Below are 27,593 nucleotides of genomic sequence, written 5' to 3'. Positions count from 1 at the left end.
ACAGCCTATATATATATATATATATATATATATATATATATATATATTTATACCTTTCTTTCACCATTTTTCAAACGAAAGAATTTTGTTTAATCTAAAAAATATTACGTATCTAAAAGAAAAAAAAAGAATAAAAATCATATAAATTTGTCTTCAACAAGATTTCATATGTAGATCAAATTGACGACTAAGACACATGGACGGATTTAAAGATTAGCAAAAAGTTGGTCAGCCACTATTATAATTTAAAAATTGTAATTATGTATATTAAAATTTAACTGAATTTTATTTTTGTAAAATTTTGTTTATATATAGTTCTGTCTTCCTCATAAAATATTAAATATTTATTTATAATCTAGTAATTATATATTATAACTATATTTTGTGAGGTTGTAGACTTAAATTTAAATCTCACATATTACATATTTTGCATTTTAAATATCAGCATCTCTATAAAGATTTTAGTTCCACTCAGCTCAGATATTATTTTAATTGACATTGAGTAAATTGATTTTTTTGCCCAAGTATATTATGGGTTAGAACGAGTCCAACCAATGTCTCACCTTAATTGGGATAAAATGATATTATTTTATTTTTTACAAGATCAAAAGCGAATTCTTGTGGAAATGAACTTGTTATTAACTATATATATATCTTTATTTAAACTATAAACATGTTGGACATATTCTTTGTACGTAGTACTTATGAACAAGTAAAATCTCAACTTTTCGCCTTGTACAGATGCCTTCTTTTATTGAAACACAACATAATACTGTTTCAAACCGAATAAAATATAAGTATATGGGCTAAGATAAGAGTCTCCTTTAAGACCAAATCCACTAGCTATATTCTATATATGTAATAAGAGGTTTAAATCTCATCCCTATTGCCAAGAAATTTCCTCATTACAAATTATATCCCACGTTTTCAAATAGGGACCTCCCCCAAGTTCAACCAAATATAAATACCTAAACAAACCAGCAGCCAACCCCAAGCTACACTTGCAAACAGTGCTCTCTAGCTTCTCCTTCAATCTCCAAAAGCTAGCTCAGTTCCTAATTGAAAGAAGCCTAGCTAGCTAGCTCTTACAGTAAAAGAAAAGAGATTTATTAATTTAGTACATATATATATATATATATCAACTTTTCAAAAGAGAGCATGGGAAGAGCTCCTTGTTGTGATAAGGTAGGATTGAAGAAGGGACCATGGAGCCCAGAGGAAGATCAAATTTTGGTTTCTTACATAGAGAAGCATGGCCATGGCAATTGGAGAGCACTCCCCAAACAAGCTGGTACGTATATATATATATATATATACTTCCCGATCAAATTACAATCTCTTTTGATTTTCATTTTGCTCAATTGGTTTCGGTTCTTTTAGTCAAAATATTATTTTATATGTAGAAAATGAACGCATTCTATATATTTTCCCAAAAAGCACCTTTTTTTTTTCTGGAAATAAATCTGAAACTCGATCAATTCCAATTGATCAATGTTTTTCCTTTTAATTGATTTTTTTACTTATGGATTAATTATTCTTTTAGGTTTATTGAGGTGTGGGAAAAGCTGTAGGCTACGGTGGATTAATTATCTACGGCCAGATATTAAGCGTGGAAATTTCACAAAGGATGAAGAAGAGTTGGTCATAAGCTTACATCAATCTCTTGGCAATAGGTATATACAGATTTTAAATAAATTTAACCAGAAATTTAGCAATAATGAATAGAATTGTCCCAAAATATATTAAAAATATGTAACAAGCAAATATGAAATAAACATATATCACACGCACATGCATATTTCCATTGTGTGTTGAGGTTTAAATATAGACATGCAGTTCACTGGATTATGAAGCTCATTAAATTATATACAAAATGAATAGTTTCAGGCCTCATAAAGCATCTCCCATAAAATCACCTTCTAATTAAATACTCCTATATAAACTTTTAATGCACCTATTGTTCTTAAAACTTGATAGAAAAAAGTTGGAGTTTTTGAGGAATAGAAGATTGGTGGCTACATTGTATAATTAATCTTCCATAAAATTTTGTTAATTTTTATTATGATTCATCCATTAATAAATGATGAATTGATTAACAAAAAGAATGCATGTTGTTCCCAGAGTTTTAATATTCGGTCTATTCGGGCCGAATATTCGTATTCGGTTGGAAACCGAATAGGAAATGAGTATTCGGTCCAATATTCGGTTTCGAATATTCGGCCGCATATTCGGCCGAATATTTTTTTCCGCATATTATATATTCGGCCGAATATTTCCGAATAGAGAATAAGAATCCGAATAAGAACCGAATATTTCCGAATAGAGAATAAAAATCCGAATAAGAACCAAATAAGTTATAATTTCATTTATTTAAGTTTGAACTTATGTTTTATTTATGCTTATTTGTAGTTTTGTAATTTGTTCTATGGATTGTTAACTTGTTCTAACTTGTGTTATGTTTTATTTATGTTTAATTGTAATGTTTATCTATGTTTATTAGAGTTAATGTCTATGACTTTTCATTTGAAAATCCAAATAAAAATCCGAATATTCGGCCGCATACTATATATGCGGTATTCGGTGGCTTTCCAAATACCGAATAAGAACCGATTATTAAAACACTGGTTGTTCCTATAGACCCGACAGTAGTGGTGTGTATTGTATAGATACAGTATTGTCATGAAATTTACTTCTATTATAAAATTTAATGCATTCCATGCGTGTCCAAAGGAAACAAATTAAACTTTTCATTTTAAAAGGGTCCCAGTAATTAAAACCTGAGCTCCCACGATCCAACTGTCTAATAATGAAGGTTGTCCTGAGGATCCATCCATCCATCATATCATATTTTCTATCACTTGCCTTCACCAGTGACAAGTTGGTAACTATGATAGCTCTTTTGTTTTGCCAGAGAAAAAAAAAATGAAAAATATGATACCACTAGTATTCAGGACCACCTTTATTTATTACAGAAGAAAAATATATAAAAAATACAACTCAACAAAAAGTGTACCCATTTTGATTTGTCGCTATGATATATCATGTGCAAGTGCAATAGTATATATGATCAATGTTAGCTTTGCTTTTGCTTATTCTATAATCAACAATAAATAAAGTCTTACAATTTTATTTGTTTATCATTTTATAATAGATGGTCAGCAATAGCAGCACAGTTGCCAGGAAGAACCGATAACGAGATAAAGAACATCTGGCATACGTATCTAAAGAAGAAGTTGGCGTTGGATAACTCGACAGTTGTGCAACCGAGGAATACTAAAAAGACCAAAAAACAAAAGGCAGAGTCGACGACCAACTTTGATTCAAACCCTAATACGCCACAACCCGAGTCGATCAGTAGCCTCTCTTCCTTATCAACTGATCAGTCATACAGTGATGACAAGGAAGAAAGTTTTGTATCAGAAGACGATGTAATCCTGCCACAAATGGATGAGAGCTTTTGGACTGAGATGTTTTCAATGGATAATGGCACAACTTCTTCAAGTGATCAATCTTTAGACACTGCTGGAGATGCCTCTGGGTACACATTTGGGGATCAATATTCAATTGAGGATGATAAGGAATTTTGGTTAAAGGTCTTTTGTGAAGCTGGTGGAGTCATGGACATGTCTCAATTATAGGAAACTTTTACCATTGGGATCTGATATTATTTTGTTTTTATACTCAAAAGAGGATTGGGATGAAAGGTTCAATCAATTGAAACCATTAATTGGATTTGTTGGGTCATAGATTTTAGCAGTATATGTTCTTTTCCTTTTTCGAAAGAAGAAAAAACAAATGTTCTTCTGTCTTTTACTGGTAAACATTACACGAATATATGTTATAAGAATGTGACAAAAAAAATATGTACACTCTTAGCAATCACGCGCTTATTTTGGACAGAAATAATTGTTACCTCTTACCGGGAATTATTATTTGTGCTGTTAGAATATATACAATAAAAGAAATTGAGGAGATTTAAATGCCTTCATTTTTTGTGTGTCCACTATGTCTCCATTTCTAAGAACTTTAATAACTCAAAATTTTAAATTTAAAAATCAAAATAAAACCGTCAGATGTGATCTATGTTATTTTCTCTATGTGCTCATAATAAATTCACATTTCGATTTTGTTTAAATGTGAATAAATAGGTTGAAAAATCAACGTCTAGAAATTATCCACATTAGTATGTTTTTTACAAGCTCTTTATGACAATCAAAACAAAATTGATGAAATGTTATAATTTTTTACACGTGCATATATAGATAAAATGATATAGATCATATCCAACGATTTTATTTTAACTTTTAAATTTTAAATTTTTAGTTATTAATATTTTTAAAATGAAGATACGGTGAAAGCATAGAAAATGAAGACATTTGAACCCTACTCAAAGAAATTATGCTTCATTTTGGAAAAGCAGCTTCAGGCCAAATATTTTATAGAAAGATAGGCTTTGAACGCGCCACGCAATTAAACAGCTGTCTTTCATTGAATCCAAAACATAATGAAGTAAGAAAAATATTTACTCAAAAAAGATAATGAAGGAAGATAAATCAAACAATTGATGTTACAAATCATTATTATCCGACGGAGAAAATATGTGTAGCCCAGCGATATTTAAAACAATCTTTTTCATAAATTAATTGTGAGATGACGCGCGCTCAATTTATTTCAAACATTATAAGTGCTTGTATATATTAATTAATTGTTGGATATGATAATCCTATTAAATTTTAATAAAAAAGATGACCAATGTACGTTGTTTTAGAGTATCCCCTAAAATACCTGATCTTGTAGAATTTTCACGGCCTATATATTTAGAATATATCAGGTATTTGGCAATGCTATTCCATTTTATTGTCAAGTTCCAATCGCACACTAAATTTTAATTAATAAAAAATTGATATATGTAGGTAATTAATTAATTGCGCCGTTACGACAATAACATATATATAATTGACTCCATAACTTCTAGCTGGTGCTTAATTATATATATGTACGTAGGTACCTAGATTGAGTGTGAAAATTGACATGACTCATGATCTAATTACAAAAGATTAATAATTTTAATTTCTTACAAGAAAATTTTGTTGTTAAAACGACTTGAAAGCACGAACTGCGACGTACGTTGTTATTTAGGATGGTTTGTTGTTTTCAAAATATACCAATCATATGTTGTCAAAAATGGTGAAATGTAGACCGATCGACCACTAAAAATATTAAAGGTTCTTACTAAATATAAAGCGACATAATTAACACAATATTATTGTTTGTAATTAAGACCAAAGTCTACAATCATATATACACAATTACATATTTATATCCATGCATGATTTGTGAATATATGCACACACACACATTTGCTTTCAACCTGAACAATATATTCATCTTATTAATTATCCGTGTGATAGAAGATATTATTTTGCTCCATATATAAGGATCCCAAATTCGACTCCAAATTAGCCCATGAGGTGATTTAATTTACTTATCCAATTAATGACTTGCTTTCATAAAAATATATAGTTCCATAAGGATTGCTGAAAAAAATAAAATCGTCAAATATTTTTGTTTCAATTATAATTTGTGTAAAGTAATATATTTTCTTATTTACTGTATATTTTTTGTTAAGTTATATAAATTATTATTAATTTACTCATAATTATCCTTATTCGTCCATTATTAACTCATTAGATAAAGCTAAAGTAAAAATAAAAACTAATAGTTACCGAATAAAAATTAAGTATCATTAAAACTAATTTTAGACAATATAAAATTGATCTGCATAGTATCCATCAATATACTCGTAAATCATAATTTGGATTAGTTGTTGCTGTCTGGTGATGCTTTTGAAGGCCAACATTAATGACCTTTCAAGAAAACATATTCATGATAAATCCCCATCATTCATGAAAAACACTAGCGATCGAGGTGGCCTATAAATCTGACCCGTTGACAGTCTTATTTAAATCCGAATCTAAATCGTACGATCTACATTAAATTTTATGCGGACGACTTAAATTTATTGAACCATTTAAATTTATCAAGTTCGGTTCTCAGAAATAACCGATCCAGATAAGTGCCTATTAAGATCGGTTGGTTAAAAAATAAAAAACCGATCCTGATAGTATCAGTATCGCTTTCATCAGGATCGGTTATATTCCAATACTAATATGCATATATAACCGATCCTGATTCCTTATTTTCCACTAGTGATTGGTCAAAGAAGAACATATCTTCGATCGTGTTATAGCTAGGAACTTGTATCAACGAGCATAAATAAATATATGGACCTAGTAGGAAGCGTTTGGTTAATAAATAATTATTCATGATGGGGAAGGACTCTGGGCAACCACACTATGCCAATTATATAACATCACGGAATGTTTACAGTTAGTGGATGCTACAAACCTATCTAGCTTCCTTAGGGAACTGGCGCCTCTCACGCCCTTCTTCTCCGCCTCAGTGAAAATGGATTTGGTAACCCAAACACTACAGTGGAGATGGACATCAACAAAAGTCTTCTCCTATGCATCGGCATACAAGGCAATGCACGATACAGGCATTAGATCCGAACATCATCAAACGCTCTGGAATTTAAAAATTCCAACAAAAGTAAGAATATTCGTATGGTTGATGATAAACAATAAGATCTTAACTCAGGAGGTGCTCGAAATGAGAGGGTGTGAGGTGGCACAAGGGTGCAAGTTGTGCAATAGTGACCAAACCGAAACATGCGACCACTTGATGAGAACGTGTCCATATGCTGTAAACTTTTGGAATGGCCTATATGCACAGCATAATCTACAGAGGGTGATGGGTAATAGTTCAGCTGAAATCTGGAGTGAGGGCCGACAACAACTGAGGGGCCAAGTCAAACAATGCTGGGACGTGACATGGGCAGCAGGCTCGTGGGCATTATGGAAGGAAAGGAACATGAGGACCTTCAGCCTGAAGAGTAAATCTGGGCACATTTTAATTAATGAAGCAATAATTGATGTACATAACTGGGTGCTATTTAGTTAAAAGTATCAGAGAAAATAGTGGGTTAGACACTATTGGGGCTTTTTTTATTTTGTTGGCAGAACTTTTTACCATATAATAGGTGAGGAGGGCATTTTTAGCTTTAAACTTTTTTTTTTTTTACTCTTGCTACATTTGGTTCATGTAACACTCTTGTAAATACTTTTATATATCAATATATCTTAGTGGATCTTCCACTAACCCTAAAAAAAAAAATAAAGAATTATTTGTTTCGATAGGAATATCAGTACAAAAAACATTATTAGTGTTGGGCATATGATCAGTAACTATTTTTGTAAATAACAGACACTGATAGTCAATTTAAAGGTAGTGAAAATAAAAATCGCCTTACTCAAATATATATATATATATATATATATATATATATATATATAGAGAGAGAGAGAGAGAGAGAGATGGGCTATGGTGCATTGCAATGCATGGAAGGGTTTGTGCATTGGACCATAAATCTAAAATTCAAAATCCAAATGGCCGATTCAAACCGTTCATCTTGTTCTCCATATTAATATGTGCTTGGAGACCAAATTTTACATTTTTCTGAATTCTTTTACTATTTATTAAGTATTTTACAAAATTGTTGATCCAACGGTGGCTGCTGATTTTACTGTTTTGTTAAGCCACCGTTGGATCAACAATTTTGTAAAATACTTAATAAATAGTAAAAAAATTTAGAAAAATGTAAAATTTGGTCTCCAAGCACATATTAATATGGAGAACAAGATGAACAGTTTGGATCAGTCATTTGGATTTTGAATTTTAGATTTATAGTCCAATGCACAAACCCCTCCATGCATTGCAATGCACCATAGCCCATCTCTCTCTCTCTCTCTCTCTATATATATAGTGTTTATAAAAGGATGAGCATTGTTAGTCAAATGCACAAACCCCTCCATACATTGCAATGCACCATAGCCCATCTCTTTCTCTCTCTATATATATATAGTGTTTATAAAAGGATGAGCATTGTTAATATCATGACCCGCCAACTCCATTCCGGAACTACAAGAATTTTTGTTGAAAAAACAATAAAACAAAACCGGAAATGAGTAATAAAAAAAAAATTATAATCAAACTTATTTGGCAAAAGAAAGTGATATATTGATAGTGGAATAAGATATATTGTATACAAATTCGATGTAATTTAAAAATTAATTAGCCAGCAATTTTCACTACTACAAAAATGATCATTGTACACGAATTTGACAATTTTATATAAAAAATGTGTAGAAATTGTAATTTTTTGGAAGCCTGAATATCTGTGGGATCTCTACACGGATATTTATTAATTAATTAGTGTAGAAAGCCTTGAGAGAGTGTCACACCCCAAATCCACGGGGGTCTGACAGCCTGCCGCGTGTATAAATCAAGCGGCACATATACACGCAAGGCAGTGGATCTTTTATATGCATTGCCAATATCCTCATCTGCTGCGTCCGAGCAACAAACCTGAAAATAATCGGGAGGGTGGGGGTGAGAATAAATTCTCAGTGCGAAATTTGCCACAGTTTGAATTATTGGACTTGCAATCAAACTCTATATTCAAAAATGAAACCCAAACCAATAACAGTTCAAACAGATATATATTCGTAAACATAAATAACAGAATGCCAATGCACGACAACAGTTAAATCAACCTGCAACACAGTTTACGGAATTTCCAAGATGAATTTCAAACACAACATATACTTTGGCTTAACTCGATTCATAAATCAGTTCATTAGGGCTTGTAGCAATTACAGATGTTCTTTCGAGCTGAACCTTTATCAAACCCACATCTGTAGGGTTACTGACACCTACAGATGGCCAACCGCTGGACCCTTTATCTGACACCCATCTGCAATCGCTTGGCTTAACAGTTTATTAAGGTCTGGTTCGAATCATATAAAGAAAATCCACTTTGGAATCATTCCAATAGTCGTAATATTCAATTGACCTTTCAAATGCATTAACACGTAGGAAAATGCCACCGAGCCATAGACGTTACACATGTCACCCACGATTTCCAATCACACATCTCATAACATAATCACCCTCCCTCGTCCCAACCGGTACTGGGAATATCGAGGGCCGTTCACCTAAGGCCATTTAGGATCCTGGGAATCCAAGTCAGCATACAGCCCGACTTGGCAAATTCATTGGATCCAAGTGCTTAACTTCGTAAATCCATTCACATACATTCACATATTCAATCCAATCATGGTGACTTTCAATCAAAATCAGATCATGATAGATCGATACTACCTATAACCATACCAGCATGCAAATCATTCAATTCAGATCAATTCGAGTTTAATTTGATTGGGCGATGCAAATGCTCTACACAATTCAGTGATGCAATCAATGATATTCAACATGACAAACGAATAAACAGTTTAATTCCTGAAAATAAAGTATCAAACAAGTCCAAGAATCCCGCACCTTATTATGACGAGCGTACCGCTTAATTTAAAGATCAGGCGTCTCAAATTGCCTCGCGAAATCTGGCTCGACTGAGCCTACACCTATATTATACGATTACTTGGTTTAGTTCGGTTACATTCTCAAAACTTAAATTCCAAAAACCGTCTTTCAATTCGTCAATTCTTTTATACCTTTCGGCTCATTTATAATTATTTTAATTCAAGTCCAATTTAATAAGGCCCTTATATAAACTTTCACCTTATTACACTTTGGTCCATTGGACGTATCAATTATTTTATTCCAATTCAATTTAATTAAAGACCCATAATTTAGTAAAGGTTTAAGCCTCCTATTTAAAATTTACAATTCATTTCAGATTCATTATAACTATTTTCACTTTCAAGGCCCATGTATAAAATTCTTATGCATGTCATACATTTTAATACAATGGCTTACTTATTTAATTTAGTCCAATGCATACATAAACAAAGGCCCCCAATTCATTTAATCAATTCATCCACAAGCCAACAGTAACGGTCACGGCCTAATTTATCACATATACCAATTTGGTCTTAAATTACACAATTTCATTTCATTTATGCCGTATTCCTTTTTTTTTTATCACTTAACCTCCACAAAAATTCACACACTTGCACCTTAGTCATATAAACCATACACCTTTCCGTATATAGACACAATTTGCAAAATTTACCAATTTAGTCCTTGTTCAACCCAAGGCCGAAAATATAAAAGAGATGAACAAGAGTTATCAAATATACACATCTAATCAATTTATTCTCATACTAATTTGGTAGTTGTACGTATAAAAGATTTAAGAGGCACCCAATAATTTTCCCCAATTACACAAACCATAAATCAATTAAAACCAAATAAATTTCAGATTTTACAATATAACCCCTTATACTTAATTTATTCGAACAAATCGATCGAGTCGGGAAAATCAACAACCCGTACTCGAAACTTAACCAATTCACATCCTACGACATTAATCAATTCATCAATACACACAATTCACGAATTTTAGAAATTAACCGCAAGAGAGGATGTCAAGAAAAGTGATCGGTTCCGAGGGTTTCGCCTCGCCTCGCGGTCGTCTAAAATCAGCGAGCACCACATGAAATGAGCACTTCCAAGTACCGGGACAGCACCAATCGAACCGAGGCACCACCAATCCTAAACCCTAGTTTCTAGGGTTTCAAGGAAGGGAAAGGGGGCAGAAACCGAGAGAGAGGATGGGGGCGGGCTGGGGTCTTCCGAACCGAGAAAGAGAGAGAGAGGAGAGCAGTGGGGCGGCAGCGGCGGAATGGGAGGGGGCCGCCCTATTTTTGGCGGAGAAAGGAGGAGAGGGGGCGGGGGCTGCAGCCCTCACGGCCAGAGAAGAGAGGAGAGCAAGGCGGCGGGTTTGGTGGGGTTCGCCGGCGACGGGAGGGGGCGGAGGGAAGAGGGGGCGGAGCCCCTCTGTTTCTTTGGCGTAGCAAGAGGAAAGGGGGGGCTGGGGTTGGGGTTGGGTTTCTGTCACGTAGAGGGAGAGGAGAGAAAGAGAGAATGGAGAGGGTGGGGTGTTAAATGGCCTGCTTTAAGATCCGTGCTGCAGCAAAATCAAATGGTCTAAACAATTCATATTATAAACATTGTTTCTTTTAATTGGTTTTAATTCTGTTTCTTTCATAAATTCAAATCGAAAGTTCATAATTTTTTTGTAACTATATTTGTGCATATAATTTGTGTATTTATCTCTCAATTTAAGATTCGAATAATTCGTTCTCAATTTAAGATTCGAATAATTCGTTCTCAATTTGTATAATTTTTATATATTCCATTAACTCTCTAAAATTCCTAAATGAACTAGTTTTATAAATTCTAAAATCCAATTGTACGAATAATTTTGTATAATTATGCTCTTATTTGGAATTCAATTTATTTATTTATTTACACGAATCTAATTAAATAAATTTCTTCTTTCCTAAAACTTAAAAAGAATTGTAACGGATTTTCTAAGTTTCTAATTTACCGAATAATTATAATTTTATTCCTAGTGCTATATTTTATTTTATTTCTAAATCTCTAAATTTTATTATACATAATTTTATACATTATTTATATTACGAAATTTTTGTTTCGTTTTAGTCGGTCATTAAATTTCTGAACGATCGTTAATTAAATTAAACTTTTCATTTAAGCAATTTGATCGATTTATCAATTTAATCAAGTTTTAAAAATTTCGGAATGTAACAGAGAGCTACATGGACGTTTATTAGAAATTGTACACGGATGTTTAATTAAATAACATTGTAGAAAGCCTTAAAAGAGCTACACGGATATTTATTAAAGAACCGTGTAGAAAGATAGACATTGTACACGGATGTTTATTTAAATAACAGTGTAGAAAGCCTTGAAAGAGCTACACAGATTTATACTTAAAAATCCGTGTAGAAAGGTTATTGTAGGGTTTTGGTTATATAAAATGCCTTCTTCTTCCAGCACCATTTTGATCAATTAATACTCTCTCTCTGTATTGAATGTTGATATGATTTCTGCTCACAAGGAGGCTGGATCTGAGATCTTTGAAGTTAATTTGTATTTCTCCTCTCTATCTTGTTAAGGTTAGTCATATATATATAAATATATAGAGAGAGAGAGTGATTAATGTGCATTCGAATGTATATGGGCTGAAATACATACGGTCCAAATTTGACTTTTTAAAATTCAAACGGTCGATCCGAACCGTTCATCTTGTTCTCCAATATTAATATGTGCTTGGAGACCAAATTTTACATTTTTATGAATTTTTTTTACTATTTATTAAGTATTTTACAAAATTGTTGATCCAACGGTGGCTGCTGATTTTACTGTTTTGTTAAGCCACCGTTGGATCAACAATTTTGTAAAATACTTAATAAATAGTAAAAAAATTCAGAAAAATGTAAAATTTGGTCTCCAAGCACATATTAATATGGAGAACAAGATAAATGGTTCGGATCGACCGTTTGGATTTTGAAAAGTCAAATTTGGACTGTATGTATTTCGGCTCATATACATTCGAATGCACATTAGTCAATTATTAATTAATGCATGCATGCATGCTTGATTTGTTAAGATAATGTAAATAATTAGTGTATTGTGGACCATTTTCTAAAAGTGAGAAGTAAAGAAAACGCCTAAGGTCTCCATCATCAGATCTGAGAAAAACCGTTGAAGATCAGTACTAACGCTTCCGCCTAAAGATATATGTCTGCACTTCAGAACTGTAAGATTTAAATTATTTTGCTATTTTATTTTGGATTTATGAAATTAATTTTCAATGGTTCGTATTGATGTGAATTATTACAATACAAGTAATAAATCCTAATTTACGCTCAATTCGGTTGCAAGTGTACAACCTTGTCGAGTAGTACTTAGGGATTGTCTCCACAGGGACAAGTTGGAATATTAAACATAACCTAACAATTTAATTTAGTAAAAAGAAAATAAGAAGGTTTTTGTTTGTTTAAAGGGTTGGTTTGATTGTGATTAAACTAAAGTCTTTAAAGCAAAATTAGGTTTTTAACAATAATGAGAAATTAGGGTTTCTTAGGATTCCTATCCACTAGTGTTATGACTAATTGGTTTATTAAATTTGTTCTTTTAGTTATGAAGGCACAGTTGGGTGTTGTAGGTACAAATGGATATCTCTATATTAATACCATCTTTAAATTAGAATAAACGTCACCTCTCGGTACTTGGCTACCCTAATCTAAAGTCATTAAGTTCTTACTGTCCCAAAAAATATAGAAAACTATCTTTCACCTCTCGGTACTTGGCACAATTCTCTAAACTATTAGGTAAAGCCTGTATAAGACAAGCGTCACATCTCGGTACTTAGCCTATCAAATACCCTATTCCTTATGGTCTGGACCTAATATTCAATTTCTCAATTGCAAATACCAAATCCTAGGATTTCATGTGATTTCGATTAAGTCCTCACAATCAATTAAAATAAAGAATAGATCACAACAAAGAACAAGAATATATAAAATAAAACCAACTAAATCATAACAAAAGTTTCAAGTACAACCCTAATCAACCCTAGAAAAGCCTTTAGCCAGTCATGGCTAAAGCACAAATGAAATCAAAATAATAAAAGAGTTCCAAAGGAAAGAAAATAATAAAACCGGTTGATCGATTTTTGCTCTCTCCTCCCTTCTTCTCTCTTCCTTGCTTTTCCTTGCTTTTCCTTGTTGAAACCCTAGAAATTCTGCCTAAAAAACATCCTTAATCTGTTCTACAAGTCCCCCTTTTATACCCCTCGCAAAACCTAAAAATAACTCCATAAAAATAGCAAATTCGGGCTCTGAACCGACTTATTGCGGGCCACAATGAGCGGAGGCAGTTGATAACTTCGCGCAGAAACACTGTAGAGGTTATTGCGGGCCGCAATAACTTTATTGCGGGCCGCAATAACTTTATTGGGGGCCGCAATAACTTTATTGGGGGCCGCAATAACTTTATTGGGGGCCGCAATAACTGTGCTGGAATAAAAGGGGCTCTGACTTGTTTGGTTGTGGGCCGCAATAACTGTTGGCAGAAGCTCCAATCTTCGTGCTAACTCCCCCGTTTTGCTTCGTTAAGCTCCAAACACTTGATTACCTGTAGAACAAACATAACTAGGGCAGTAACTTGAACTTTTGGATATTTCTAACCTAATTAAACCTAATTTAATCAAAACTTGGCTAAATTTACATAACAAACCCTAGGTTTCAATAGATACAATTTCAGCTTATCACGTATTAAAGCTATACAGATTCAACTAATTTTATATATAAATATTTTCTTATAATTTTGGATGAAAATTTTAAAGGACAATTGTTATTCCCTATTATGTATGCACATATATATGTTGATGAATGGATTCTTATTGGAGATGCAATGTATTGGAGACCTTTAACCAAGAGGCATCATGTCATGGATCACATGGGAGCTCCCTTTTTTTATGTTGGATCTAATACGCCTTAGTTTATATGAAATTCTAGTCCAAACTAGATCATAACCAAGCGTTTTGACAACATGAGCCCAACTTTAATTTTGGGCCAAAGCTTGATCACATAGTTACTAAGTGGTAAGGATATAACTTTTATACAAACATTGTATTGGATCCTGAAGAGTATATGTTATGTTTTATCACATGGGATTGCATGTACAAAAGGCTATGTATATATATATGTTGCACCAATTGTAATATGTTAGTATTTTCTATGATTTTCATATTGTGCTTACTTATACTTTTCATTTTATTAATAGCAATTGATATTTGCAAGTGTCTTGCATCTACCTTTTCTTGTTACTAACTAATACCAAATTATAATTGTAGTATGGACCAAATCAAAAGTGTTACACCAAGGAGCAAATCGACGATGTCAGATGTATGTGGGCAAGGTGGTTTCAATTTAAATTTTGTAATGCTCAATATGAATTTGTATAATTTTGTATAATTTAGTGTACATGAATTATTTATACTGTTGTATAGTTTTGGAATTCTGAGTTTAAAAGGTCTCTGTTTAATGTTTCTCTGTTTTGGAATTCTAATTTTAAATGGCTAGCAAAATTGGAGGCTAGTCACCACAAAAAAAAAAAAAAATTGGAAAAAGTTCGGAACTTTCACTGTGGTTTCTTACATTATCTAAACCAAGAAATAGAATACAATAATAACAAGAGGTAGCCAACTGGCCATTATAGCCAAAAGCCCAGAACACACGTGTTTGCTATACTGTTGAAGCACCAATGCACCATAAGCCCCATCCCCTTAAATTATATGCTTGATGGTTGATGCATGCATCGACAACCGCGCAATATTGGTCATATCCTTGGGAAAAAAAAAATAGATTATATATAATATATCTGTCAGTTCTTGTGTTGTGACCACAGTATATAGAACCATGCATGGTTTAACCCAATTCAAATGTACAAATTGTCATTTGTCAACAGTCATAGATAGCATGCATCTGGTGTATCCCTAGCATGTGATCATAGTCGACGCTGGATTTCGTATTTGGACTGTGGACCAATTCAAACGGGGGAATTAATTGTTTACTGCCATCCTTCTATACAAATCTAATACTATAACTATACAAATCTCTAAATAAATTGCTTACTACCATCCTTTGATACTCCCAGACCATATCTAAACTGTTACGTGGCGCATCAAAAGTCATGCTATACAAATCTCATAATACATCCCTATAAATTCTATAGTCGTTAATTCACTTGATAAGAATCAATTCACCCCACTGATAGTATCAGAAACATGTTATGTTTTTTGTTTGTAGTTGACTCTGTAAATTATACTAGCTATTTGGTAGCAGTACTGTTTGGTACCAGAACCAATTCAATGGATATCGGTGAGTTAATTTACTCCAACTATTACCAAACTACTGCTATCGTCTCCTAATTTTGCATTCACTTGATCAAACTAACCCCGATTCTCATCTTCCGTCTCTCCAACTGCCATTTTATTTATCTCGCTCACATCGAGCCTTGGACCCACAGCCGGAGCCTTGTAGGGTCTAGCTAATTAAGCTCCAGTCGTTAGGATGGTTAGTACCGGTTAATCTGGAGTAAAATTTTTAAATAGATTAGAAGATATTTAAGAGAGAATAAAGCACGAGCCTACAAGGGGTATATTTGTAAAACATGCTTGGAAGATCATACAATGTACAACCTGTGAGTTTTTTTTTTTTCTCTATTTTTTGTTTGGTATAAAATAACTTTTGAGATCTGGTCTAAGGAAGCATAGTGCCAACAATGGGTGTATTATCTGAAGAATCACTTATATATTACCTGTAGATAGTTCGAATTTTTATTCATAACAAAAATTATATGGCTGTTCTGAATCACTGTGGCATTATATTGCTAGATGGCCGGTAGATTGAACTAGAGGTATCAGGACCCATCCATATGTTTTTCGATTATACGAGCATAGGCTACCTCCATAGTTTTGCCATCTTGCCATGATCAATAGTTCAATACAGGATATAAGATTCTGGCTTAGAATTAATTCAATTTTACCAACCTAAGACGCAGCTCAGCTCTAAACAGGCCCGAATTCAAAAGAGAAAAATTAGCCCACAAGGGCAAAGTAAAGGCCCAAAATTGTTCCAACATCAATTTATTGGGCTCCAGTTTCGTCGTCTTTCTCAACCAAGAGTAAAAGACAAGTAATTATTGAGAGTTGTAAGGAAATATTTAAGGTCGTCTTTCTCAACCCTAAATATTAAGTAAATTTCAATTTATTCCAGATTTCCTTAAATTTCGAATTGTAAGGATTAGACACAAGATTTCTCACAGTAATGAAATTTTGTTAGAATTTATATTTTAATTATTGAAAGTAGTATTGATATGCATTACGGGTGTCAATGGTACCTTTTTACCTGTTTATTCGACCCGTATTGTATATTTGTATTCGATAAGGCGGGTATGGGTAATATTTTTTTTTTCGTTGACTTATTCGGTATGGATATGGATAAAAAAAAAATTCGTTAACCAAATGGGTAAGGGTATAGGTAATGACTATTCCATACCCGTTACCCTATAGGGTAATTATAAAATCTAAATGTTTATTCAATTTAATTTTCAACCCACTTAAATATATATTCGTATTTTTGAATTTTTTTCCTTTATAAAAAACAATTTAGTTGGAATTGATTGCACATTTATTTTTATTTTTTTATTAGAAATGCAATTACATATGTGTAGAATTAATGAATTTTTTATGTCTAATTTGTTAAAAATAATAAAAATTATTATATTAGTATTATTCGTTATTCACCCGCTACCGTTTTGTTACTTGATAATATTAACGGATAAAGGTAAAGTACAGGGTAGGGCAAGAAAGTATCAAATATGATTTAAATGGCTAATTGGGTTCGAACCCATTAACAATCGGGTTCAAACTCATTAGTAATCGGGTTCAAACCCATTAGATAATTGAGTATTAGGGTTCTACAACCTAGTAATTCAATATTACAATTTACCTATCACAAATTCAATCTACCAATTATCTAACTTTAAGATCTAAAAATTGAATCTACCAATCAATTAGGATTCAAAGACCAAGATAGAGCAATTCTCTTTTTCAGGGTAAGGCAAAGTAAAATTCAGTTCGTGTAAACTAAATATGAATTTTCAGGGTAGGGCACCTGTCCTACCCTGTGACACACTGCATCCACCCCTGGTAGAGTAAGGTAAGGTTAATTTTTAATGGATATGAGTAGGACATGAATAAAGTCAATTTTAATATGTATAAATATAAAAATGTTTTCATCCAATCCATTGACACCCCTAATATGCATCCGTCATGAGTACATGAAATATGGAAAGTTAAAAATAGATGTTGGATACTATCAAAGGTTTTAAATACAGATGCTGAATCAACTACTTTAAAAATTGATCAACGTAATACTATCTACTTACTGCACCAGTGTGCTATTTTAAATTAGTCCTTTTTTTTTTTTACTTATCATGGATTTTCAGTCTTAATTTTATTTTAAATTAGTTTTTTTTTTTAATTTAAAAGACCCTTATTTTATTTTAAAAAAGAAAATAAAAAGTGAACAGTATACGTATAGAGGGCAATTTTTTCGCTAAAAATGAGTGTGGAGCCCTGGACCCATTGGTCGAGAGGTGAAAACGGATCAGATAGTGGTAAAATCAATTAGGTACGGATATAAATCAGATATCTGTAGATATAAATACAAAAATATTTTCATAATATATTTATCGATATGGTATATATCTATTATTCTATAATAGAATACGGTTAAAATATAAAACCATATTCGTACCACTATCTGCACGGATATTTAGATATTGAATATCCGTATCTAATATTCAAATACGCATCCGGATTTGATCAGATAATATCTAACCCGTTTCACCCATACACTGGTCAGGGCCAGACAAGAATGCAAATATTTTCTTTCAAGAAAGATTTCCGTAGGAGTGAAAAACTTAGCTTGAGATATACGCTACGTAACATATCACACGGTCTAAAAATCTTATGTGAACCTGTTATAAAGTATTTTTAGCACTTTCTTGTGAATTTTTCTTTTCTTTGTTGCTGTTGTTATTGTGTTTACAAGGCCCAGGGCCCTGAAATCATATCTGAGCTAACTCAAAATTTAAATTTACATTCAAACTGTTTGACCTGTTTTAACACAAATATTAAAGAGATTGTACTCTGGTCTCTGGGTCGCATCTAAGCTTAGCATGACGAAACATTTATGGATTCTCCGTGGCGCTTTCTTGTGAAAGCTTTGTACCTTTCTAATTTTAACGAATATACACAAGTTTAGATATTGTATGGTCACTAAAACGACACAAAATAAACAAATAACTCTAATTTTAAGAATATTGTATGAGCCGTTCGATTGATGCATCCCGGATAGACCGTTGCTATTTCTAATCGAGTATACAGTTGAATTAGTTGAAGGCTCCGCTAATTAAAACCGCTAAATTTAATTTACCTAACATCCACCGCCTTTCCGCTTTTGCTCAAGCCAATATCAGCCGTCCGATGGATGCCTCTGGATTGTAGACCGTTGAGATATCCAATAGAGTAGACCGTTGAAGGCTCCGCTAAACCCCTTTATATATTCCAACATTCCATTCACTGGGAAAGAAAATATTCAGATCGATAACATTTCTTTCGGAGGTTTAGGGAGAGAACAAAAGAGAGATAGAGGCGAGAGAAAAAACAAAAAACAAAAACCAAGACCTCCATTTGCTTTCTCTCTTGTAATCCAACAATGGCTGCCAATTTAGAGAGACTAGAAGAGGAGAAGCTGAGGCTTCGGCCCCTTCCAAATATTTCTAAGAGAAAAGATAAAGAAATGGATTCCATGGTAATAACCACGGATCAAAGTATGGTCATGCAACAGCAGAGAGGTACATATATATCTACCATTTTGTCTCCAATAAATTCGCTTTTTCTTGAAATTGCTAGGGTTTAGATTTAGTTCTTCCATTGATTGGCTGAGCTTAGGATTGTCTTTGTCTTTTCTTATATTTTGTGGACATCCAATTGATTTTGACTTACGAATAGTGCTTGATTTGGGTTTCGTGAGCTATTATTCGGTTTGGCCCTATATCCCATTTTCCTTTTTTTTTATGAAGAAGTTGTACCTGACACCACCTATATCTGTATTCACAAAAGAAATACATAAAAAGGAAAAAGAAGAACTCAGTATTGTTTGTCAAACAAAAAAGGAAGCCAGTAACAGTTTTTGTCTAACATCGAAATTTTCAAATTTTAGGGGGTGCTATGGAGAAACAGAAGGCTCCTAATGCTAAGGGAGAAGTCAAAAGCCGCATCACCTTAAACAGCATTGAAAACGTTAACTCCCCCCCAACAAGGTTAGTTTACTCGCTGAGATCATTTTTCTTCTTCAATTTCATTGAAAATATATAATTTACTATCTTTAATTACTGTTTTCTTCTGTTCGGTTTCAAGCAGGTTTGGAGCAAAAACTTTCGCAAATACAATGGAAACTCAAGCCGTGGCTGCTTGCAACAAAGTAATTATTCTATGTCAGATTTAAACTTTTCTTGTAATTTGTAGAGTTGGATTAATTATCCTGATATCAAACTTTGTTAAGGCTATTCAGAATAAGCCCAAGCACAATTATAACCATGTAACCCACTTATCACTGTTTATTTAATATTTCAGCAGCTGCCAGCGATGTTTCAATCTGACAATCAAGCAGCACAGCAGATTGCACTGAAATCTGCCACGAAGAAGCCGGTTAAGCTGGTCCCCAAACAAGCTGAAAATATTAATTTGGACCATCGTTATGACGACGGGTTAAAACAAATGTCAATTTCTGTTGCAAGGACGCAGATAAGACAAGACCATTCACTTACTTCTGTTCTCTCGGCCCATAGCAAGGTGTTTTTCAATTACCATTTCCTCACCTTTGTTTCAGTTTCTGTAAATAAAGATATGTAATGACAGAGTTTATTGTGTTATTCAGATAGCCTGCGCCATCAGTGAGAAGTCGAATCTAGAAATTGACGAAATAGATTTACCAGATTTATTTAATCACCTAGCTGTTGTGGAGTACGTTCAGGACTTATACACTTTTTATAAGCAACAACAGGTATTATATTTTTCAATTTATGAAATTTACCAGTACCGTACCTTGTAACAAGTTAGTAAACTTCAGTTATTTTGTTTATTTGTTCAAACAGCATGTCGGTAGGCCCATTGACTACATGGCTAAGCAGCCACACATCAACCCAAAGATGAGGGCGATTCTGGTTGATTGGATAACAGATGTGCACTTCAGATATAATTTGCTACCAGAGACTTTATATCTGACAGTCTACATAATCGACCGGTACCTCTCTCTAGATGGAGTAAAAAGACTCCAGCTTGTTGGAATGTGTGCATTATTAATTGCTTGCAAGTACGAAGAACTTCGGGCTCCTCGGGTATGAACCAATATACGCAAATCTTTCCAATTCTCAAAATTGCTGCTGGGCGAATTTACCAATTTTAAACTAAACTACGGCATTGTGTTCATGCAGGTAAGTGATTTGATCTACATTGCATGCAATAAGTACACAAGAGAGGAGATTCTGAGGATGGAAAAGATGATTCTAAACAAGCTTGAGTGGTACCTAACCGTACCGACAGCCTACATGTTCTTGGTTCGGTTCGTGAAGGTAGCCAAAGCTGACCAGGAGGTATTGCATACCATCAATCACTTCATTCTTTTTCCTCAAAAAATTAATCATTTCATTCTTTTTGTTTCAGAGTTGCAGGTTAATCATTAGGCTGATCCTGAAAATCTTGTTTTAATTTGACAGTTGGAGCACATGATATACTTCCTTGCTGAGTTGGGGTTGATGCAGTATGACCTGATCAAGTACTGCCCCTCCATGGTAGCGGCCTCAGCTGTGTACACAGCTCGTTACACTCTAGGGAAGTCTCCTCTCTGGACAACTGCCCTCGAGCGCCACACTTCCTTCTCCGAGCCCCAGCTATTGTAAGTGTGCCTCACATTTCTACTATCTTTTTTTTTTACAAATGACTTCTACTACTATTTGGTGCATGTAGTATTTGTGTACTGTTTTTAAATTCCATCCTTATTTATTTGTTTGTTTTGTACATGTAGAGAATGTGCACGGGTACTCGTGCAAGCTCATTGGACCGCACCAGGTGGTAAATTGAAGGTGATTTATCAGAAGTACATGCTTCAACAATTTGGGCATGTCGCGCGCTACCCACCTGCAATGAGTCTGATTGAGGTGTCAAATTCAGGGGCACCTTCTTCTTCTTGAGGGAAGAATGGCATTTATTTCCTCCAACTTGCAATCCATGCTGGCTTCAATTCATGTGTTTTGCCATATGTTCAATTTTTAAATTCTCACTCTAAATTCATGTCAGAGTAATGAATGATAGTGATATGTGGATGATGTAATATTCTGGAGTCACTTCAATCAGTGTTTAGTTCAATAGATATCTTTGGCTTTAAATTATATGTTTGAACTCTCCCTCTAGCCCTGAATTTATTTCAATGATTGGATTTTCTTTAAAGTTACATTGATTATTGAATTTACAAAATTCTCTTCAAGTTTGTGAATTCTCAATCTATATCCAAAAATAAAAGAAGAAGAACGACATCTCTCTACTTGTGGAATACTTGTTGAACTTTCTGATTCAGAGTTAGTGGAATCTTCTTTCCTTTATTTCTCGTCCTTGATTTCTATCTCTCTTTTTTTTTTGTATATTCTTATTTTGCTTTCAGGTCTCAGTCATATGACGGAATGGAAAGGATTTTAGAATCTCAGGTGTTGATTTTAGCGGAAGTATGAGACAGAGAGAGTTATGAATATTTTGTATTAATATTGATCTGTTTTTTTGTTATTGAAAAACTTTTTTTTTACATAAGTCCTATTCTATATTTATACTACAACTTCTAACGGCTATATTATGTACCTGTTACTGTACCAACGTTACTATTCCTATTTATGGTATATACTATTCATACTTTATACATATTTCTAAAAATAACAACAGAACATATATTTTATTCTTGATTGATTCTAGGCTGCTTGATCGATGATGAATGACTAAGATCAGCCTTCAACTTTTTTATTATTTTTAACACTCCCCCTCAAGCTAGGAATGTATATGTTGTACAATCCTAGCTTGCTTGTGATATTTTTGAATGGACTCGGGTCCAATTCTTTGATGTGGATATTGGCAAGTTGCTCCTCACTTCGCATATTGTGGAGTTTCGATTTTGGCTTGCATCTTTTTCATGCACGAACGGATTGCATCGTCTCTAAGTCTTGAAGATGGTTGCATCACCCTTGATGTTCTTCGCATTTCTTCAATCCTACAATTAAAAATTCAAACAATCGCAGTAACCCGATCTTTGTATCTAAATTAATATAAAGTCAAGGTGCCAAATTTAAATTCCTGTGTTAACTTATTGATTTTGTCATTTTTGTTATGTCTAGATTATAAAAAATATTTTGTCACCACTATCAATTATCAATTATTAATTTATCATGTAAGGAAATTTTAATTATATTAAAAAAAGATACCGTATTTTTGAGTTATCTTGTTGAGTCAACACCACAATTGGTTGTTGAAGAGATTGCCTCATTTGATCTTGATTTTGTTGAATCGGGTTGCTCTGACCCGCTACATATGTTTCTTCATAAACTCCCCCTAAAATAGAGGCATCAATGTGCTCTTTATATACATATATACACAATTACCAACGTATCAATTTTATTTTTCATGACCTTCGTATTTTGTATTGGTATTTCTTCTATTTGGTCATTTAGTAATTAGTTTTGGTAATTGGTATTGGTATTGGTATTTGCATTTCTAATTGTACATGCTCTTGTACAATTATTTTTCATTTGGTATTGGTATTTTGTATAATTTGAGGTATTATCGACACACCTTGGTCATCCACCCTATATAGGGCCATTCACCCCATATTTTGGTTATTGATCAGCCACCTCATTTTGAGGTTATTACTGACATATTTTGTTTATTTATCAGCGACTCCGCTTTTGGAGTTGTTACTGATATATTTTGGTTTTTGATCAGCGACCCTTTTTAAAGGTTCTTACTGATTTTTTTTGTGGTTTTTGGACCAGCCACTCCTTTTAGAGGTTCTTACTGGTCATTGGTCAGCCACTCATTTTTGGAGTTTTTACTGACATATTTTGGTTATTGAGCCAGCCACCCCAAACACCCCTTTTTGGGGTTATTACTGACCCCTTTTTTTGGGTTTAGTTTTGGTGATTTTTCGACTCTAGATAAACATCCATGAATTAAATTGTTATGGTCACCAGATAAAAATAATTTTTTCAAAATTCATGAATTAAATTTTACAAGTCCATGTATATTAAATTTGTGCACTGAATTGGGTTTTATGGTAAATTGACAAACATAATTAATACAATTGTTATAGGAAAGTTAGAAGATTTTAAATATTTTATTGAAAGGATGTCCAAAAGTCTTGTGCTATATTTCTCTCATATTTTTTCAAAAAAAACAATTCACTGTAAGAAAACTCTGTGTATTAATTTATGCATTAAATTTGAGAGAGTATTAATTTTAAATTTTGATTTACAAAAATAAATAATTAGAACTTAGATATAATAACTTGAAAATGTTTCAAATTTTAGAAATTTGCGAAACAATTTTATACCGTTCAATATGTCAACATACAATTGAAAAGAGTCAAGCTTTTAAAAATGCCGAAAAGTAAGTTTTGAACTTTTATAATTAAAATGTTGAAATTTATCAAAACATGTTTTTTTTTTTTTTAATGAAAAATTTGCATTGCAATCAAATTCGAATTGTACTAATTTTTTAATAGAAAGCAAATTTGTTGTAGATGGTTCTATAAAAATATTTTGAACATTTTCAGAAATATATTCGGAAAGTTTTTAAATTTTTCTATTGATTGGTGCACAGCTATATATATGATTTCTTTATTATTCAGATTAGGTCTAACGGGGAATCATTTTTTTTTTTTTTACATAAACTTAAAGGCTACACAATATGAATTTAAATATTGGTTTTAGAGTACCACATGGAGATTCTCATGAACATTAAGCGTATTGGATCACCTTCACTGGACCCGTTTGACCCACTAAAGGAGCCTTAAATGGATACCTCCATTTTCCTGACCGAATGGAGAGAATTCACCTTTTCCCTTTCTTCTTCTCCCCGTTCCTCTTTTCTTCGGTCCGATTCCACCTTCCTCCTCCCTTCTCCGCTGCCATCTCTCTCTTTGGTCGGAGATGGGAATAGAGGAACCAACGCCGGTCAACTATATGCCCTTCTTTTTTGCAATTTGTGCACTTTTTTATTTCAATTTTAGAGCTAGGTTTTGACGGGAGCAAAGTTGCTCGTGTCCCTTGCCTCCGAGGACTTGTGGACCATTCATGACGCAGCATCGTGACTCTTCTTATTGAATCATAGAGAATACGGCTGAGAGAGAATTTGTGACCTCACCGCATCAAGGTTCGAGTTGAGGCCAACTAGAACTTTCGGCTCTTCTCAAGACTTCGACACTATCGGTTGTGTGAGGTTGGTGTGGTATTTTTGTGGCTTTGGCTTTTATTGGTGCTGTCTTTTCTCATTTTTGCTGATATGGCTGTTTTTTCGGTATTTGATATGAAAGGAGGGATTCTGATAAATTTTTGGTCACTAGTTTTTTATGGATTTCTTTTCTGGTTTTTTGTACCAGGTTTTGCTGGTATTGGCTGAAACAACACTGTTCTTTTTCTGAAATTTCTGGTATAAATCAGATAAAATCAAATCTTGGAATTTTGTTGGGTTTTCCTCTTGGACCTGATAAGAACAGGTACCAGTATGGGTATCGGTTATTGATATCTTATAGGAACAGATGCGATTTGGTGCTATTTTCAGTTTGTTTTCTGGTATTAATCTGATCAAAACAGATCTTTGAGGGGGTTTTTCATTTTTTTTTCTGGTATTTGCTCGTTGGTTTTTGCTGGGATGAACAGCCTTTTCTGGCATTTTTGTTGGTATGAATCTGATATTGGCTCTGCGGTATTGATTATTTCGTGAATACCAGTTCTTACTGGTACTATGGTGGTTTATTGGGTTATTGAGTTATTGGGTTATCGGGTCTCGGTGCTGCAGCCATCTCTCTCCTTTTTTTCTTTTTCTGATATGGGTATTTCTGCTTTGCCCATGACATTCTCATATAGATCTCAGCTCTGGCCCATGATTGAAAGTTACGATTGTTGAGCAGCGTGACGGTTAAGCGTGACGATCGTACCTTGATGGTGTTGTTCATCGCCTCTGCCATGTTGTTGTCACGATCTCAATCGCAACAATTTGATGATTGAACTATTCTGAGGCCTTAAAGCAAGGCTCTGATACCATGTTGATTTTAGCGGAAGTATGAGACAGAGAGAGTTATGAATATTTTGTATTAATATTGATCTGTTTTTTTGTTATTGAAAAACTTTTTTTTTACACAAGTCCTATTCTATATTTATACTACAACTTCTAACGGCTATATTATGTACCTGTTACTGTACCAACGTTACTATTCCTATTTATGGTATATACTATTCATACTTTATACATATTTCTAAAAATAACAACAGAACATATATTTTATTCTTGATTGATTCTAGGCTGCTTGATCGATGATGAATGACTAAGATCAGCCTTCAACTTTTTTATTATTTTTAACATCAGGAAACATTTCATGAGGGAAGACTGTGAGAGCCAACAGTGGAATCAGCACAGTCCGATGAAGGTAATTAATAAAGTTCTACAGTAGAGTGCCCTGTAGTACATCATATATATAATCTACTACACTTCATATCATATGTTGTACCCGTGCGGATGAAATTAATAAAGCAGTATGCAACATTGTTATAGGGGTTCCAGCTTTACTGCCAACTGGTTTTCAACCAAAGAAAATATCCATATATTAAAAATTACAGTGAAAAGGGAAAAATCATGTAAATTGGTATTACATGTCTGGTACATTTCCTGTCTTTCCTTGACGTTTTCGTTATGAAAATTTATCAACTTTTGCTTAATTTAGTTTAATTCAGTGCCATTTTAGCTACTTAGTAGGGTATGGATCCCATAGTGAGGTAATGTTGCTATTGAGGTTGTATCGGTGGAGGAGAGATGGATAGAAGGGAGAAGAGAGGGTGATTCAAAATTGAGAGAAAAAGGAGCTGATAAAAATAATAGTGATTCAAAATTAAAAAGTCGGTTGAACTAGTTGAGAGACTGAATGAGAGCCTGGGGTTATTCAAATAATTAATAGATGAATTCTCTTTAGGGTTTAGGTATACAGAAGTAATTATAAATCAAAATTTCTTAAATTATGAATTTCAACGCTGAACGGCTCTCACTTGTTGGGGGCGGTACAAAGTACAAACCATCACCTCTGTATTGAGTCTAGAATTGCAAAAGATCGAGTACCTGAATAGAGTCTCACTATCGTGAGAGCACAACAAATTTGATCTTTCAAAGCAGAAAGGTTCTTTTTCTTCTCTTTTTTTAACAAAAATTAGAGGCCAAAGTCACTCAACTATTTAATATTCACAAATAATTATTTTTTTCGAGTTTTGAAATTTCTTTCACGGAAAGCATTGTCTTTACTACTAAAAACTAATTATGAGCGACAAATTTCTTTCCATTTTTTAAGAGTTAAGAAATCAAAATCATAAATAACTTGTCATCTATTGACCCAAATTGCTAATCGGAGCTCATTGGACTATGTATCTTTAATTGTTTTTTTATTAGGTAATGTATCTTTAACTGTTACTTAAAACTCTTATTCTCTATAATCTTTGTTAAACAGAAGGAAAAAGAAATTCTGATCTGTCCCCATTCCTAAATTCCTCAAATTCGCGTAACGCCAAAATTATTTATTATTTTTATAGCTATATGGTATTGTTTCATGCCATCATGTGCTTAGAAGCGAGGCGACAGAGTGGTTCATTCTGAATACATAGCAAAAAAAAAAAGTTCTGCTGAACTGATGTCCATGGATACTGGGAAATGGTGTTACCTCAGCAAATATTGCCATGTCAATGTAACAAAAAAAAAGAAAGAAAAGACA

The 27,593-nt window shown here is 33.3% G+C and overlaps 2 protein-coding genes and 1 long non-coding RNA gene across 4 annotated transcripts; all 3 read left to right on the top strand.

The window, feature by feature from the left end:
- The first annotated feature begins 974 nt into the window (after positions 1–974).
- On the top strand, positions 975–3,741 carry LOC144567815 (transcription factor MYB30-like). The gene is made up of 3 exons (XM_078317998.1): positions 975–1,291; positions 1,544–1,673; positions 3,152–3,741. The coding sequence occupies exons 1-3, from the start codon at positions 1,159–1,161 to the stop codon at positions 3,636–3,638; spliced, it is 750 nt and encodes a 249-aa protein (XP_078174124.1). The 5' UTR covers positions 975–1,158; the 3' UTR covers positions 3,639–3,741.
- LOC144567816 (uncharacterized) lies at positions 1,681–2,979 on the top strand. The gene is made up of 2 exons (XR_013515512.1): positions 1,681–2,135; positions 2,650–2,979. It is a non-coding gene; the product is annotated as an uncharacterized LOC144567816 (long non-coding RNA).
- A 15,463-nt stretch (positions 3,742–19,204) lies between the features above and the next one.
- On the top strand, positions 19,205–21,979 carry LOC144567538 (G2/mitotic-specific cyclin S13-7-like). Of its 2 annotated transcripts, none has more exons than XM_078317703.1 (9): positions 19,205–19,380; positions 19,749–19,848; positions 19,949–20,009; positions 20,165–20,380; positions 20,466–20,591; positions 20,683–20,925; positions 21,022–21,180; positions 21,304–21,482; positions 21,612–21,979. In XM_078317703.1, exons 1-9 carry the CDS (start codon positions 19,242–19,244, stop codon positions 21,775–21,777), a joined length of 1,389 nt encoding a protein of 462 aa, XP_078173829.1. In that variant the 5' UTR covers positions 19,205–19,241; the 3' UTR covers positions 21,778–21,979. The 2 variants fall into 2 exon arrangements, with proteins under 2 accessions (XP_078173829.1, XP_078173828.1); XM_078317702.1 differs by having other exon boundaries at positions 20,162–20,380.
- The last annotated feature ends 5,614 nt before the right edge of the window (positions 21,980–27,593 follow it).

This window comes from Carex rostrata, chromosome 16 (assembly GCF_964058835.1).
Source record: "Carex rostrata chromosome 16, lpCarRost1.2, whole genome shotgun sequence".
NCBI lineage: Eukaryota > Viridiplantae > Streptophyta > Magnoliopsida > Poales > Cyperaceae > Carex > Carex rostrata.
The sequence above is the reverse complement of the archived record's forward strand: the minus strand, read 5'-3'. Positions and strand labels throughout refer to the sequence as shown.